The 15,052-nt window shown below is 39.8% G+C and overlaps 2 protein-coding genes and 1 non-coding gene across 5 annotated transcripts in view; 2 read left to right on the top strand and 1 right to left on the bottom strand.

Annotated features, from left to right (window-relative positions):
- LOC108889035 (A disintegrin and metalloproteinase with thrombospondin motifs 16) overlaps positions 1 to 1,512 on the top strand; it is a 52,688-nt gene extending 51,176 nt beyond the window's left edge. For both annotated transcript variants that reach the window (XM_018685314.2, XM_051076262.1), the window contains one exon: positions 9 to 1,512. In XM_018685314.2, the coding sequence (XP_018540830.1) occupies positions 9 to 124 (116 nt within the window). In that variant the 3' untranslated portion in view covers positions 125 to 1,512. The remainder of the gene's footprint in view (positions 1 to 8) is intronic.
- A 3,132-nt stretch (positions 1,513 to 4,644) lies between these two features.
- On the bottom strand, positions 4,645 to 4,716 carry trnae-cuc (transfer RNA glutamic acid (anticodon CUC)). The gene has a single exon. It is a non-coding gene; the product is annotated as a tRNA-Glu (tRNA).
- Positions 4,717 to 5,406: 690 nt separating this feature from the next.
- On the top strand, positions 5,407 to 14,971 carry ice1 (KIAA0947-like (H. sapiens)). 2 transcript variants are annotated; one of them, XM_018685298.2, is made up of 20 exons: positions 5,407 to 5,645; positions 5,834 to 5,892; positions 6,602 to 6,713; positions 6,844 to 6,920; positions 7,012 to 7,049; positions 7,191 to 7,273; positions 7,364 to 7,440; positions 7,604 to 7,641; positions 7,941 to 8,023; positions 8,109 to 8,145; positions 8,351 to 8,407; positions 8,508 to 8,606; positions 8,740 to 9,110; positions 9,532 to 11,997; positions 12,439 to 12,601; positions 12,751 to 12,911; positions 13,148 to 13,338; positions 13,531 to 13,631; positions 13,743 to 13,841; positions 14,193 to 14,971. In XM_018685298.2, the coding sequence occupies exons 1-20, from the start codon at positions 5,556 to 5,558 to the stop codon at positions 14,372 to 14,374; spliced, it is 4,584 nt and encodes a 1,527-aa protein (XP_018540814.1). In that variant the 5' UTR covers positions 5,407 to 5,555; the 3' UTR covers positions 14,375 to 14,971. The 2 variants fall into 2 exon arrangements, with proteins under 2 accessions (XP_018540814.1, XP_018540820.1); XM_018685304.1 differs by lacking the exons at positions 5,407 to 5,645; positions 5,834 to 5,892 and adding an exon at positions 5,899 to 6,060.
- The last annotated feature ends 81 nt before the right edge of the window (positions 14,972 to 15,052 follow it).

Here is a 15,052-nt window from a genome sequence, read left to right on the forward strand (position 1 = left end):
CCCCACAGACTTTGTGTGTAGGGATTACTTCAACTGGTGTTACCTGGTGCCCCAGCATGGAGTCTGCAACCACAAGTTCTATGGCAAGCAGTGCTGCCAGTCCTGTTCAAATTCAAACCTATAATCATACAAAGTGACTCTGTCTGTGTCACAGACAGATAGGTAGTTAGATAGACAAAAGACTATATTTGACGTCCATGCTTGAAAAGACAGTGTTTTTGCTTGAAGGCGTGTGGCGAGCACTGAAAAACAAAAGGACATTTCAATGGAAGTGCAAGAGAGTTGCAGTGCCCTCTCCTCTCCCTGCGATGCCGGACATCTGGATACAAGAACTTGATGGTGACAGCACTACACAGGAATGTGATCAGGACAGTACAAATAAAGGAGAGAATTATGAGGAGGAACTAGCAAAATGGGAATCTTGATTAAAGCGAATACGACTGACATGTCCAAAAGAAACTGAAAACCTGAAAAATCCCAGCTTTGTTTATATACAGTATGTAATTGAACAGATCTGTACCCAGGACACCCAGCATCTCACAGTCAACTGAGGGCCAATGATGGCAGACAAACAGAGAAAAACGGTTGACGAGGTCTCAAGCTCTGCCACGCAACATGTGATACGCCCTGCTGAGCGCTGCAGTTCTTGATGAATTGGAAATCTGGGGTCTGATAATGAAAAGGGATGTTTCAAAGAAACAAGTTAGAAAACATAATTGTACTCTAAGGCTTGATAAAAAACAGGCTGGGAATAATCACAGTGGGCTTCCTCAATAGCTGGACAATAGCAGAATGTTCTGTGTTGTCATATAAAAGAAAAAAAAGGAAAAAAAAAACAAAATGCATCATACATGAGAGAACTGTTCTGAGATGGGTCTAGGCTGTGTGAACTGGCTTTCCTACTCAGTGGTGCTACAACGTTGTCTTTTGTCACCAAATCAATGTGAAATCCTCAAGTTTCAGGAAAGAACAACTGAATTGTGTGACCCATGTACAGTATTGTTTATTTTATTTATTGGCTTTACAATACAGCGTTGCTGGAAGACTGTATTAATAAGCAGTATAAATATGTCCTTTTATTACTCTACCCTAAGACCATTACCCTTATATTTTGTATTATGTTTCATAGGATTTCATGCTGACAAACTGCACCTTTTTTACTCTAAACATTTATTTTATTTTTGAAGAAAAACATCTGTGATGTCAGAAGCCCAATTCAGCAATGTCAACATTGATTAGTGATCATTCACAACAGCTGGTGAGTGGTAATCAATATCAATAACAAAATGTATGAGCATGCTGTTTAAGGAGGCACTGCTCCATTTTTACATTACACTGTCCTACATTATTACTCAAGGCAGTCATGTATTGCATGCATTGGTATGGCACAAAAATAATGCATTACATATTGGTTATGATTGAAAGCACTGGCAGATGATGGTTAATGCTATTTCAATGTGAGTTTAACAGTGTAAATGAAATAACAATAAACAAATGTGTGTCATGTCAGCATCTCAGCTGTAGCATGAGTCCTGATTTCATTCTTGTCAGTTGTCAGTCTGATTGAATTTCTTCTTCCTGGAGGGTGTAAAATAAATATGTTCTTGCAAAGTGGGGGGAAAAAGGCTTAGGAGGAGAATTTGATCTCTTCAATCACACTTTTTTGGCTGCCGCTGTGTTGTCATCATGCCCTGACAAAGAATTTGTCTTTCAACAAACATATTATTAACACCACTATCATCATTGTTACATGTTTTCCCCTCCATAATAGCAGAGCATAGACTGTTCCTTTGCATATCTGACACTGTGGCTTCAATACACAGCTTTGTACTTGACAGATTTGACAGCTGTAATGCGGTCTATGTTTGTAACTTTAAACACACAAGTCCATTAACTGAGACAAAATCCTAAAGTGATAGCATTTTCCCACCATAACATCTTTCTTTGGAATGAACTCCTGGATACTGAGAGGGAAGCCGTCTCTCATGCTATCCTTAAATATAGACGTAAATATACAGTAGGGTCCAAAAGTCTGAGACCACACTGGAAATCTCTAATATTTTCAGAGGACATTTAGCTTGTAGACATGTACAGGTAGAAACTGAAATATAGCTTACAAAACTAAGATCACGGGTAAAACTCATTCCCGTTTTCAAGCCCATTTTTATGAATGACATAATATTCCCTAAGTTAGGTCTTGAGACGCTCAAGAGCCCACCTTACTTATATCTATGCAATATTGAGGTATACAAATAAACTTGACTTACTTGTTACAATATCAAGATTTTGTTTCAGATTTGCTGTTAACTGCAGTTTCATGGACTAACCACATCTTCAGCAATTCTTTTGAAAGATCTAGTTTTCAGAATGCAATGGAGTACAGCACATATATGCCAGCACCCTGGCTAACAATAATGCCAATGTTGTGTTAGCCATTTCAACCCCTATGACATATTGTGCCTGGGCTTTACTCTTTTAGTCATTTCTCAACAAGTCAAGGAGACACAGATGTCCAAAACAAAATCACCATTGTCATAATCCCTACGGCACAGCCCTAAAGGCCGTCAGATGAGGAGGGAGGGAGGAGAGAGGAAGAGTGTGAGAAGACAGAGAGAAATAGAGTAAAGAAAAAAAAAGGGAGAAAGCAGAGCATCTGTGTATTTGGTGCTGTCATAGAAAAATGCTGCGAGAAAGACAGGGAGTGAGCCAGAGGGAGAGGTGGGTATACAGAAAAAGGGGTTTTCCTCCCTGTCAAACATCTCTGTAGTTGATTCATAGCTGGTCAGCTGTGGGCACAACTGTGTGCTTGTGTGTAGACACTGAATTACTGAATAAATGTAGGCCAGGAGAGCAATGGGTTGTTTTGTTTTGAGTTTTTTTCTCACAAAACACACACACACACACACACACACACACACACACACACACAGCATCAGATTACTCTAAGCCCCCCACCCCCCAAAGTTTCTGGAATGCACTGTCATCAGCCACTTTGCACCCCAGTCAAGTCAAAACTCAATCTTGAGTAGAAGAGATGAGAGAATCGCACGCAATAATATACAATCTCTGACTTTCTTCACAACGTATTACGCTTATTAACAACCATTCAGTTGTATTAATATTGAATAAAATATATTACTATGCAAAACTATGAATTATCCGTGGGTATATAGCATAGTCTGGAGTTTGCATCCTCTCTCGGTGACTGTTTGCATGTCTTCCCATAGTCCAAAGATAAGCAGTTTAGGTGCGTTAAGGATTCTTGACTGCTGTAGGTGTGAATCTAAATGTGAGTGTGTTTTTGTGTCAGCTTTACTGTGACTTAGCTGTTTGATAGACTGCTGACCAGTTTTTGTATTACTGTTCAAGATTAATATCTTATTTCTGTGACTAGGTTATCAAAAATAAAAATCTATTGCATCAGTGACTTATACTTTGACTTTCATAAGACGGAAAATTTCTTTCCACCTCACACCGTATAATTTGCTGCAGTGGTTTAACAAAGAAAAAAGAAGAGAAAATCCAACCACACAAGAAGACAGGGATTAAGAGGATGAAGCACTGTTGTTTATACAAAGATAAAGATCAGACAAAGGCTTCCTGTAGATAAGAAAGGTGATCAAGACAAATCTGGCAGCATCCAAAGTGTTACCTAACCCATGTCAGGTAACAGAAGAGATTATCTGTCAGAAAGAGACAGGAAGAGCGAAAAGCATGCCCAACACTCCCCTTTCCACTTTAAAGAAACTATGCTATCTTCGACTGCATCTGTTTGGAGATAGTTGGTTCTTTAGCCTTGAGGCTACACTCCTCTGTAGGTTCATCTGAAGTTATAGGGTTATTACCTTTCCATCAGGATACACCTACAGCAATCCCTGCACATTGAGTTGCTTCCTCTCAACTGTTGGATGAGCTGCTGCCACAGTAATGACCATGTGGAGCACAACAGACTGTGACACACTTCTCAGAGGAAAATAGTCATTTATTCCAAAGCTTTTAAAACTTTATAATGCACCATAACTTCTTAAACAGGACCACAATATGGAGGGCTTGCACGGCTCAGGGTAAATGCATACAAATACTCTCACAATATGACCAAGACATGATGCACAATTGTGGTGGAAATTAGACATTATACTTTACACTGTTGGTTAAAAGTTAATGTTTCTCTCTTTTTTTGGAGGAACTCTTTGTTTTTGTGTTCCTTTTCTTTCCCGGACCTTGACCTTCCCTATTCAAATATTTGTATGTCTAATGGTAAACCGAATGGGAAGCACTTAGGCAATTAATTATTGTACTCCAGCAGAGAAGTTGAACTCTGTGTGCATGTGTGTATGTGTGTGTGTGTTTGAGAGAAGGAAAGAGTGTGTGTGTGTGTGTGTGTGTGTGTGTAAAAGAGAGATAGAATAAACGGTTATCTGTACAACAGCACCCTCTGTTGACTATAGGTAGAAATGAAATACACAATGCTCACTAAAGCAAAAAAAAACAGTGAACCACTTGCATCAGCTTAAATACAGATCCTGGTTATACAGTCCTATGTGTTTCGGCTTTAAGCAACAGTTGGTTTTGCAAGAGGACCATTTGGGATGGATGAGTTTTAAGGAGCATACTCGGTTGCTGCAAGGTCTCTCAAAAAGCTCGTTCCCTGACCGGGAATCGAACCCGGGCCGCGGCGGTGAGAGCGCCGAATCCTAACCACTAGACCACCAGGGACAGACACACACTAGCAAACATCTTATGATTATGTAACAAACCATAAGCGAGATTTTATCGTTTGCTGTAGTGATAAAAGCGCGCGATTAGCTGGTTCGGTCAATACGTATGTGAAACGTCTTAACCCCCAATGAACATATGATCTACAACTGTTACAACATCACTTCAACCTGCCTCACCCACTGACCCAACCTAAGTCTTAGTTACAACCGCCCTTACCCATGGGTGTGTAACATCATCAATGCTGTTACCCCAGCTGCGGAGGGGAAAGCTACGGGAAACGCAGTTTTAAAGGATGGGGAAAACAACTGAGAGGGGCAGACCTTGTCACGAGGCTGTGTTGTTAAGTGTGTGAACTTTTAAAAAGAACAAAGTCGCAATCGAACAGTAAACTATGCCTGCCCCTGCTGGCCAGTCTAAGAAAAAACGCGGCCGGTATCGCAAATTAGTCAGTAACGCCCATTGACAATCTATGGTAACGCCCCCATACGGCATAATGTAGTGCCTGTAGCAAAATGCGAATGACAACAAACAACATATTTCGGCCGACAGAAAAATCCAATATACAACTAAACACTTCTATTACCAATATTCAGTCATATATATAGATATTATAATTTAATGTGCTAACAACATAGCGAGAAATGTGTAATTTTAACTTGACCGGCATTTCGCGAAGCTCCCCATGTGGGTCCTGGCTTGGGTCCTTGGTCAACGTGGGAGACGCGAAAATGTGAAGTTGTTTTGAACCTGTGTGGAATTTGTGTAACTAGGACATGCTCGTCAATTTACATTTAAAAAAGGAACGGCTGTGAGAATTACAGTGTATTTGCCTTACCATGATGCCAGGGGACAGTCAGTCCAAGATGGTGGCAATCGCCGCGGATGCGACGGTTGGAAACTGTCAGAACTGTTCTATTTTGCATCAGGTCAGATCATCTTTCTATGATTAAAAATGTGACTAACAGTTGTGTTTTGTCTCAGAAGGAGTAATATAAACAGTCTCCGTCAGGTGTGACGTAAATTATACGTTTGTATCTTATCAAATAAAGAGAACGTCCTCGGTAATTTTGGATTTCCGTGTTTGTTTTTGTTATGTTCTCCTCACTCATTGCAGAGCCTGACCGAATATGTGTCGTCATTTCTGGCACTGAAACAGAAGATAACGGTTTCAGAGTGAGTACCATCGAATGATGATTGACATGGTGACACCTCTCAATACAGATTAAGTATTTTATAAACTGGACACTTGAATAAATTCGTCTTTGAAAATACCATCAGTCAGCATTCAGGCAGCAAAGCAACTTTATTTTTGCGCTGAGATTTCAACGAAACCCAGACCAGGTAGTGGATGTAAACTTTAAATCGTTTCGGCATTACGTTTTAACGATTCTCAACGTTTGTTTTCCTGTGGGAAATTTACTTAGGTAAATACAAAATTCTTTGTAAAGTGATTCAACAGGATAAATACAGTTTTAACTCTTTATCCGTGTGATTTTAATTTTTACGAAATACGCATCGAAGACTGCTGTGATAACTGTAATCTTAACGTTCTAGCTAAATGATAGGAAATATTTTTAAGGGAATGATCTGGCTTTTGAGAAGAGATACGTGATAGTGCTAACGTACTGAGTATCAATAGTTATTCTATTATTACCTGGCCTGAGCAGAAATGAACAGCTTTATACTTAATGTAGTTATACTGTTTCTATCGATCAGTAGATAGAGACAGCTGTAACCAGCAATATGAATGCACAGATACTGTACATCTGAGGATATGGTTGCTTTATGAAGCCGTACACAAACTGTACAGACTGTCATATGTTTTTTTAATGTTGCATGCACCTGGATTAACACATTTACTTTATTAACATGTATTATGCAGTGACACTTTAAGGCTTCAACAACAGCTGGAGGAGCTGCAGATCAGATTGGTTACTCTGGAGAAAAAGACCGTAGATTATGAATCTATGCAAACAGAACTGGAGGAAAAGAAGGTATGTCCTTTCTCTGTAGAATCTCATACTGGGTATATTATTTCTGATGGTAGTAATGTATCTGTCTCTTAATATTAGTGCTACAACACAAATTTCATGCATACATTTACACTGTGTTTAATTTTTACAGTGTGCTCTTACGGCGTATGGACAGATGTCTGAAGAGATGGAAAAACTGAAGCAGGAAAGCAGCAAGACAATAGCAGAGTAAGAGATATTGCCAGTCATAATAATGACAGTGCAGATAATGGTACTGTCTTTGTGGTAAATGATAACTACTTTGTTTTGTATCCCTCAGGAATAAGAAGCTTGAACAGCAGCTAAAGGATGTGAAAGGTACTTTGTTACTTTAATCCAGCAAACAACTGCATTGTTTGTTTGTTTTTTTAAAAAGTTATTTGTATATATTATTTTTTTATATAAAATGTTCGAGAATACACATCTGATTTTGTGTTAAACTGTCTTTTAAACTCCCAGAGCTGACAGAAACACAGGCACTTGAAAATGCCCAGCTGAAGAGGGAAAAGGCTCAAGTAGAAAATGATTTGCTGAAAACACAGGTAAGCATTAAAAAGCAGGCATATGCACCTGCCAAAATGTAGGTCAGCAAACTTCACAATCTCTCTAACTTTGTCTTTTCACCTCTTCAGACTTTACTGAAGAAATGTCAGGCACAAGCAGATCAAGTTGAACAACTAATAGAAGAGAATGCCAAGACAAAAAGCATGTAAGGCTTATTACATTTGAATAAGAGATTTATTATTGTCATTGTCTAAATGTTCTTTGCTCTCTCTCTGCCTTTTATATATAATTTAATCTGAACTATCTAAATTTAAATAATTACAAACAAATTATGCTAAATGTTTCCATGTGGTTTTTTTCATCAACAGAAAGGACAACCTTGAAAATAAAGTTAGACTGCTTGAAGGTTGGTATTAAAAATAGGATTTCACACAATATGAGCAGTGATTTTGTGTTCTTAAGGATATCTTTAATTGCAATGTTCCTTCTAAGCTGCGCGCCTAAAAGCGCATAAAATTACAGTGTGCGACAGTGTGCACATCTGATGTTGCTCACAGTGGTCCAAGGAATTCTCAGGGAGTTTGTGTGTATGCTCAGACACATGAAAAATTAGGGGGAACATTGGTTAATTGAGTGTTTTATATGACAATATTTGTTTGGTGGTTCAGCGGTACATATTTATACATGTTTTTGTTCTTATTCCAGATTCACTTTGCAAACAGAATCATCAAATATCCCATCTGACCAAGGAGAAGATCCTCCTCCAGAGAAATATTGATGATCTCCAGGTGCAGTAATGATCTTTAAGGATGACAGTTTGGTGGAAATATTATTTTAATCATATTGAACTGACCTTTCTTTATGTATTTGCAGGTGAGATTGTTGCAACTGGAAAGAGAAAGGTGTAAAGGTAAAAAAAAAAATAAAAAATATCGGGAATGAATCGGGCTTCAAAGGCCCTAACATAAAGGAAAATATATTTTGTCATACAAGTTCATCTGATGTATGAAATTTTTATTTTTCTTTTTTCTGTCCTATTAGATTTAAGTTACAATTAAACATTTAGATCATATTCAGATATAAGTAAAATCAATATCTGAATTCTTTCTCAACAGATTTTAGGAGCACATCAACTCAAGCAAATTCACCTGTGGAGCCTAAAGTTGACAAAGGTATGCATTTGGATTAGGTTGATAGACTAATTGCCTGCAGTAATCCTAAAAGCAGATTTTAGTCATTTTTACTTTGTGTGAATGTTTGTGTGTTTTCCAGAAAAATTCCGGATGCTGCTAGAGAACCTGTGGGCATGCGTGGAACCTCAGCAGCAGCATTCAGCAAACCTGTTGCACTTTCCTAGTGACACAGCATTAAGTGAGTCAGCTCTGCCTATTTTTTTTTTCTCTACAGCTGTAACATCTGATTTTATCTAATTTTGTTCATCTTTTTTTCAATATTTACCCCAAAAAATGTAATGCAATCCTTTCTTTTTTTGTTGTAATTTCAGAGTCCTACTCCAGTTCCAGCCAAGTTCTACCCTCCTCTCCACAACACCAACTGCACTCTCATCTGAGTGATACATCCCAGTCTGCTTCTCACAACATCAGTGAATCGTGCAGTTACACCACGCAGACAAAAAACACCTATACACAGTTAAAACCCTCTCCTCGTGCACAGAAAGCCATTAAGCACCCAGCATCTCCTCAGTGCTCAAGTGGCAAGAAGCAAACGGACACTCCCACAAAGAGCAAGCGATTATCCAAGGAACACAAAACTGAGTCGTCTTCTCCTGACTTGTGCAGCTCTGAATTATCTGTTAAGGAAATAATGGATATGTTTAAACCGATGATTCCCTGCATATCCCCACTACCAGACTTGGTGAGAATTTGGTTATATTTACTGTGAATGTTTTTTTTTTTTTGTTGTTGCTTTCTCAGTTCATATATTCATAACATAATGACAATGCAAGTTGCTGTGTTTCACAATGAATGATCAAATGCTACAGATAAGATAGAATGTACATTCACTTTCCAAAATGTGTGTTTGCATCAACTACTAATTCACTTCACTGGTTTGTGGTTTCTTAAATGATTCAAAAACTTTACTGGCTGCACAGTATGGCAACAGAATTATGATCAATTGAGAAACAGATTTCCCATTAAGCTTGTAATTTGTACAGTAAAAATGCCTTTTGTAGTAATTTTAGTCAAGCTCAGGTCAGGTTAGCCATGTCATTCTCATGTCATGGTGATGGCATAAGCAATGACAAATTACATCCTTGTCTTCTTGTTTCTTTCAGGACATAGAGGTGGAACCTATGGAGACAGATGAGGGAGAAAAGGAAAACCATCCCAAACCCTCTGATGATGCTGTTCCTGTTCAACAAGAGGCACCCTTACTCGTCACACCATCGCTGTTGAGCCACTGTCCAAGCATTTCCGCACTACCAGCAGAGGAGAATGTGGACTTGCCGGCCATCACAGTACATGAAGCAGAACAAATTTCAGATGAAAATGACTCCAAAGACTTGGGACAAAATGAGTTGAGCAGGATTAATGAAATGAAAGAGAAAAGCAGTACAGATGCTGAAGAAATGGATCTTCAAAATGACCTGCAGACTGAGCAGGAGCCAGCAACGGTGCATTTAGTATCAGCATTGTCATTGTCGTCTTCCTCCACATCAGACAGTGGAAGTCAGGAACCATCTTGCAGCGTAAATCCCAGTAACACTGTTGCCAGCAACATCTCTGAAACTGAAAATGCTGTGGGAAAGGCAAAGGAAGACCAGTCGGATGCTATCACGAAGATGGATGTAGACATAAGCCCTAGTGATGATAGCAGTGCCAAAACAGTCGCTCCTGATGGTGGAGAGCCACCTAGAGGAAGTGATAACACTGTAGTCTTTAAAGAAACAGGAGATGTGCAGCTGGTTACTTTGTCAACATTCACTGACTCTGTGAAAGACAGTGAGGTTTCAAATACAGAAAATAGTTCAGAAGTTGAAAAAGGTCATCAGGGTTCTTGTAGTTTGAGACAGGCCAGGCTAGATGTCAACATCTCAAGCCCCCAGGCAAGCCTAGACACAGATGTACCTGAAAGTAACCTTTGTGCATCCAGCACCAGTGATAGCCTCACTAATGTCTCACATAAAAATGTTGAAGAGAGGCTTGAAAATGATGGAGTCGTAAAACTTCTTGAGGTGGAAAATAATAATGAAGAACAAAGAACTGGGAGAGTTGATAAACCACCTTCTTCCCTAGAGTCACATAGTGGTATGAGGCCTCAGTCATCTCAACTGTCAAAGACTGAAGATGTCGATAAGGAATCTTGTCAAGCAAATGTTGAAACTCCTTCAGAAAAGGAAGTTGACATAGAGACACTGAACAGTAAATTAATGGCCGATTGTGTGCCTTCCCTCTCTGACTCCCAAGAGACAAAGACTGTTAACTGTGAATCTTTGAAAGAAAATACACCTTCTCTGTGCATGCAGTCGAGTCCCATGCCCACTGTGAAATTGCAGGCTTTGGACACTCACCCAACCCAAGGAAAATTGATTGGTGTGAACACTGAACACATTTCAACAAACAAAAAACCTCTACAGCCTGTGCCTAATTTAGAGGAAGAAGGTGCAATCGAAAAGGCTGTTGTCAAAGACTTGCCTCAGGACAGAATAGACCCAAATAGTACTACCTCATTAATTCAGAATGCTGGTGCCACAAATGGGCAAAATAAATGTTTAGGGCCATATACAAGAGTGCTTGAAAAACAAAGCCCACATCTGATTAGAGAAGAAGCAGCTAGCAGGGCAGCAGCTTCAGCTTCAGCTCAATCAGCAGAGTACATAGGCCAAGTTCGCTCTGAAATGGGTCCTCCACTTCCTCCTGTCCTAACCCCCCTGAGCACACCTCCAAAAGCGGGCAAATCGATCAATCCAAGGCAAGCTATTGGGAAACTCTCTTTTCCCTCACCCATGGATAGACTTGCTTCTCCTACCACCCCTGTCCTGACCCACAGGACACCCAACAGTCAGCACCTTGGCTCTTCGTCCCTAAACAGTCCACTCCCTCCAAACGGAGTCCCCTCATCACCACTTCAGTTTGGGTCTGCCACTCCAAAACATGCCGTGCCTGTTCCAGGTCGGCTGCCATTAACAGCAATGAATTCCTCGCCTTCCTCTTCCTCCAGTCCTTCTCAGGAAAACTCCATGAGGATTCTTGACACCATGTATCCAGAGCTCTCCGCCCGCGCCCGAACTCTGAGCATTCTTCGAGGGAACGTTAGTCTCAGCATGTGCTCCCCAGAGAGTGGAACACTATCCACAACAGCTGACAGTCAGATGTCTGGCTTTAAAACTATCAACTCCACCTCAACAGCCTTCACCAAGACTGAGATGAGGGGAGGAAAAAGACAGGCTGTCAATGTGCCTCCGCTTAAAAGCAGCAAATGTCTCAGACTTGATAGCAGCTCTCCTACTGTCAGTCGCATGCAGGTGCCTTCCTGCTCATCAAACAGCGGAGAGGAGACCACGTCGCCCCAGACACTGAGGGTCCAACAGTTCAAAAATGACATGACCCCTCAATCCATGGAATGTGGAGAACCTGCAGAGCAGAATCTTCTAGTTAACGCTTTAAAGAAAATTGAAAACCAGTGCTTTGATTTGCTGCCTGTGATCCAGAGCCACCTGTTTGTTGGTAACCTCCCCAAAAAGCCTGTCTTGAGAGATGAGGAGAAGGAGGTCATCTCTGAGATTTGCCACAGCAGCTTGGTTAGTATGCTGATTTATTGTGCTCATCTTACTAGCTTGATGTAAACGTACCTTATTAATAACAGAGATGGAACTTAAAGACTTCAGGTGCTAACTAGCAAAACGACCCAGCTTTTATCCAAATTTCCAGATTTTATTTGTTATTTCTCATTGTGGATTATGTTTTCACCCACAGTGAAAATTACTGGAAATTTTTGATGTTGTGTGTTAAATAGATGGAGTATCGCTAGAGGGCAAAAAAGCAAAAAAAAAAAAAAAGTAATAATAAGTAATTATTGCTACAGATTATATTCTCGTTGACTGACTTGGCTCGTTCCCATTTGTGTATTGTCGTAAAGTGAATGATGGCAGTCATTGGTGAGATGAATTGTCTTATTCTCAAAAGGCAGTCACTAGGTTTTCATGTGAAATTAACTCTTTCTATTTTCTTTTCAACTCAAGGCAGATGATATGATTTTGGCCATCCTGAACAAAATGAAAGCTGAGAAAAGCGACCTCAGCAGAAACTACATGCAGGCCCTCTGTAGAGTCTACACAGGCATCTGTAGACAGAAGCAGTACTGGGAAAAGGCTCGCATCCTGGCATACAGCATTCTCGCAGAAGGTTAGTGATTTTATTTCACACTGTATTTCTCAAAGCCCTCACCACACTTTTGCTACACCCATCCAGGATTTTCTAAAATGTTTTCCACTCGAAAGTAGAAAATTATGGGTTTTATTAAGCTTTTTTGTTTATTGTTTTCCTTACTGCAGATTTCCCAGATTCTGCCAAGCTGATCTTGTTTATGGTGACGACATGGCCCAGTGTTCTCTCACACAGTAGTTCTCTGTGCCAGGCCATACACACAGTCACCAAACTGAGAACACAAGAAGAGCTTCTTGACTGTCTTTCACCATTCCTTGGTTGGGAAAAGGTAATTTAATGATGAGATTCTACATCACATTGCTTTTTTAACTTGGCATTTTGTTAATATCCTTAGAATTGTAGACACTTTTATGGGTGTGTTTGCTTTGAGTGCTGGTTCATTTCCAGCCTGTGTGACCTTAGTTTGGAGTCACATCATCTCTTCCCACCTATCTTTCCCATCCGTGTCCTCTCAAATTAAATAGAGCGGACCCTCGAAGACCTAATTTTACTGTTTCTCTGCAGAGTCCTCCCTGCGACATTGACCAGCTGATCTCCGGTACGCTGTCTGAAATCCGGTCAGGGTCAAATCTGCCTTTCACAAAGCACAGTCGGTACGGGGATGACCTGGGGGCTGAGGCTTGGGAACATGTCTTTGCACTTCACCTCCTTTGTACACACAAGAAGTGGAAGTGGACCTATGAAAATGTATTGGGGTATGTTATTTTTTTCTGACCTGAACCCACAGTGAATAATAATTATTAAACTAAAACTGATAATTAATGATGTGTATGTTAAAAAAAAACAATAATGTAAAACATGGTCGTATAAGTTTTTTTTTTTTTTTTTTTTTTTTTTTAATAAGTAGCCCGTGCACCTGTACTTATTTATTCATTTTGCTCTAACAGCAAGGAGTTGTGGCCATTAATGAACACATGGGTGACACAGCCCAGAGATCAACAAGCACCCGTCTCTGATGGAACTGTCGCCACTGTGCTCCGACTCATAGGTCAGTTTTTCTGGGAATTTACTTGGATATTAACCGTAATATGAAGTGATGTGTAATTTGATAATCACCTGAGGACCGTGGAGAATTTCATTGTCTTTTTGTTTTAAATAGGACGCCTCGGTCAACTGGGAATCAAAGAGAAGTGTGTTTCCTCTGTGTTAACTGTTGCCAGTGTCATCAACACATTTGGTAGTCACGGACAGAGTGAAGGTATGAAATATGAGAAATCTTGGCGAATACATAATAGTTCCGTTTTACTGTAACTAATGCACAGCCTCTATTGTGTGATGAGAGTGCTGGGATTTTTGATACAAAATTCTGATGTTTATCTGTCTCACATGGCATCATACAAATACTTGCCTGTGTGTTTTTAAGCAGATTCCAGAATTTATATCTCATCCTGTCATGTTAAAGTATAATCACTTGTTGGTATTAATTTCTCAGAACTGTGCCAGATAAACTTAAAGAAATATGTAATATTCTGAAATCATGATATGAAAGAGAAAGGGACATCCAGCAGATGAATTTCCATATCCACCTTATCGTGTCTTCTCTTTCCAGGTGTACCATGGGAAGTCCAGTTAGCAGCTGTCTACTGCATCTGTGACCTGTCTCCCTGCAACCCCAAACAAGCCCTGGACACTCTTGCAGAGTGGAGAGGAGAAACGTCTCAGAATGTCCCTCCTGCTGTCACTAGCTACATGAACCAGTTAGCCTCAATCTGCAGACAGCTCACAAGCTGAGGGAGACACACATGCATGTCTGTGCCTATGTTAAGACAGGGAGAAAGATCCCAGTATGCACCACAATATTAATTTTAACCTGAATATCTCAAGATAGAGCACAAATGGGTTTTGTGCTCCTCCTAATACAGGGTGTCTGAAGGTTCACAGTAACTCTTGAATTAAAAGTTTCATGCTTCTTAGACATTTGCTTTTTTGTTTTTTATGTGCACTTCTACTCTAAAATGAAAATGTTAGGTAAATCTATCTGTTCTCAGATTTTGTAGCAAATGCTCCCTCAATTTTTCATGTACAAGACACGTAAAATATGGTTTCCTGAATTTTTTTAGCTGCCCCCAGTCTGTTACGAACGTGCTGGAATAACTTCCTGCCTGTCCACTATACTCAGGTAATGCTGTAAAATATTGTAAAACATGTACATGTGTATTCTGATTTAACTGGTTGCTGTTGAAAATGTTTCCTTATTCAAGTGTTTGTAAATATAAGGTGTTAAAAGTTTGTATTAATGAAAAACACGGTTGCAACAATAAATGTTCTGTACAGTTTCAGAGGTTATTTATTTTTTCTAAAATTAAAATTTCTACATGTTGAACAAAACCAACCGCTTTGGTGCTGTCTCTCTTCACCTGCCTCTCCTTAATCAAATTGCCGTCTGGAATATGCATCTAATAGCATAAT

Source organism: Lates calcarifer, linkage group LG15 (genome assembly GCF_001640805.2).
Source record: "Lates calcarifer isolate ASB-BC8 linkage group LG15, TLL_Latcal_v3, whole genome shotgun sequence".
NCBI classification, from domain to species: domain Eukaryota; kingdom Metazoa; phylum Chordata; class Actinopteri; family Centropomidae; genus Lates; species Lates calcarifer.

Bases quoted from the DNA above. Each gene is read 5' to 3' on its own strand.
- ice1 (XM_018685298.2), top strand. From the start codon at position 5,556: ATGATGCCAGGGGACAGTCAGTCCAAGATGGTGGCAATCGCCGCGGAT. The intron at 7,050-7,190 runs GTACTTTGTTAC...TTAAACTCCCAG, and splicing joins GCAGCTAAAGGATGTGAAAG to AGCTGACAGAAACACAGGCA. The intron at 12,602-12,750 runs GTTAGTGATTTT...TCCTTACTGCAG, and splicing joins ATACAGCATTCTCGCAGAAG to ATTTCCCAGATTCTGCCAAG.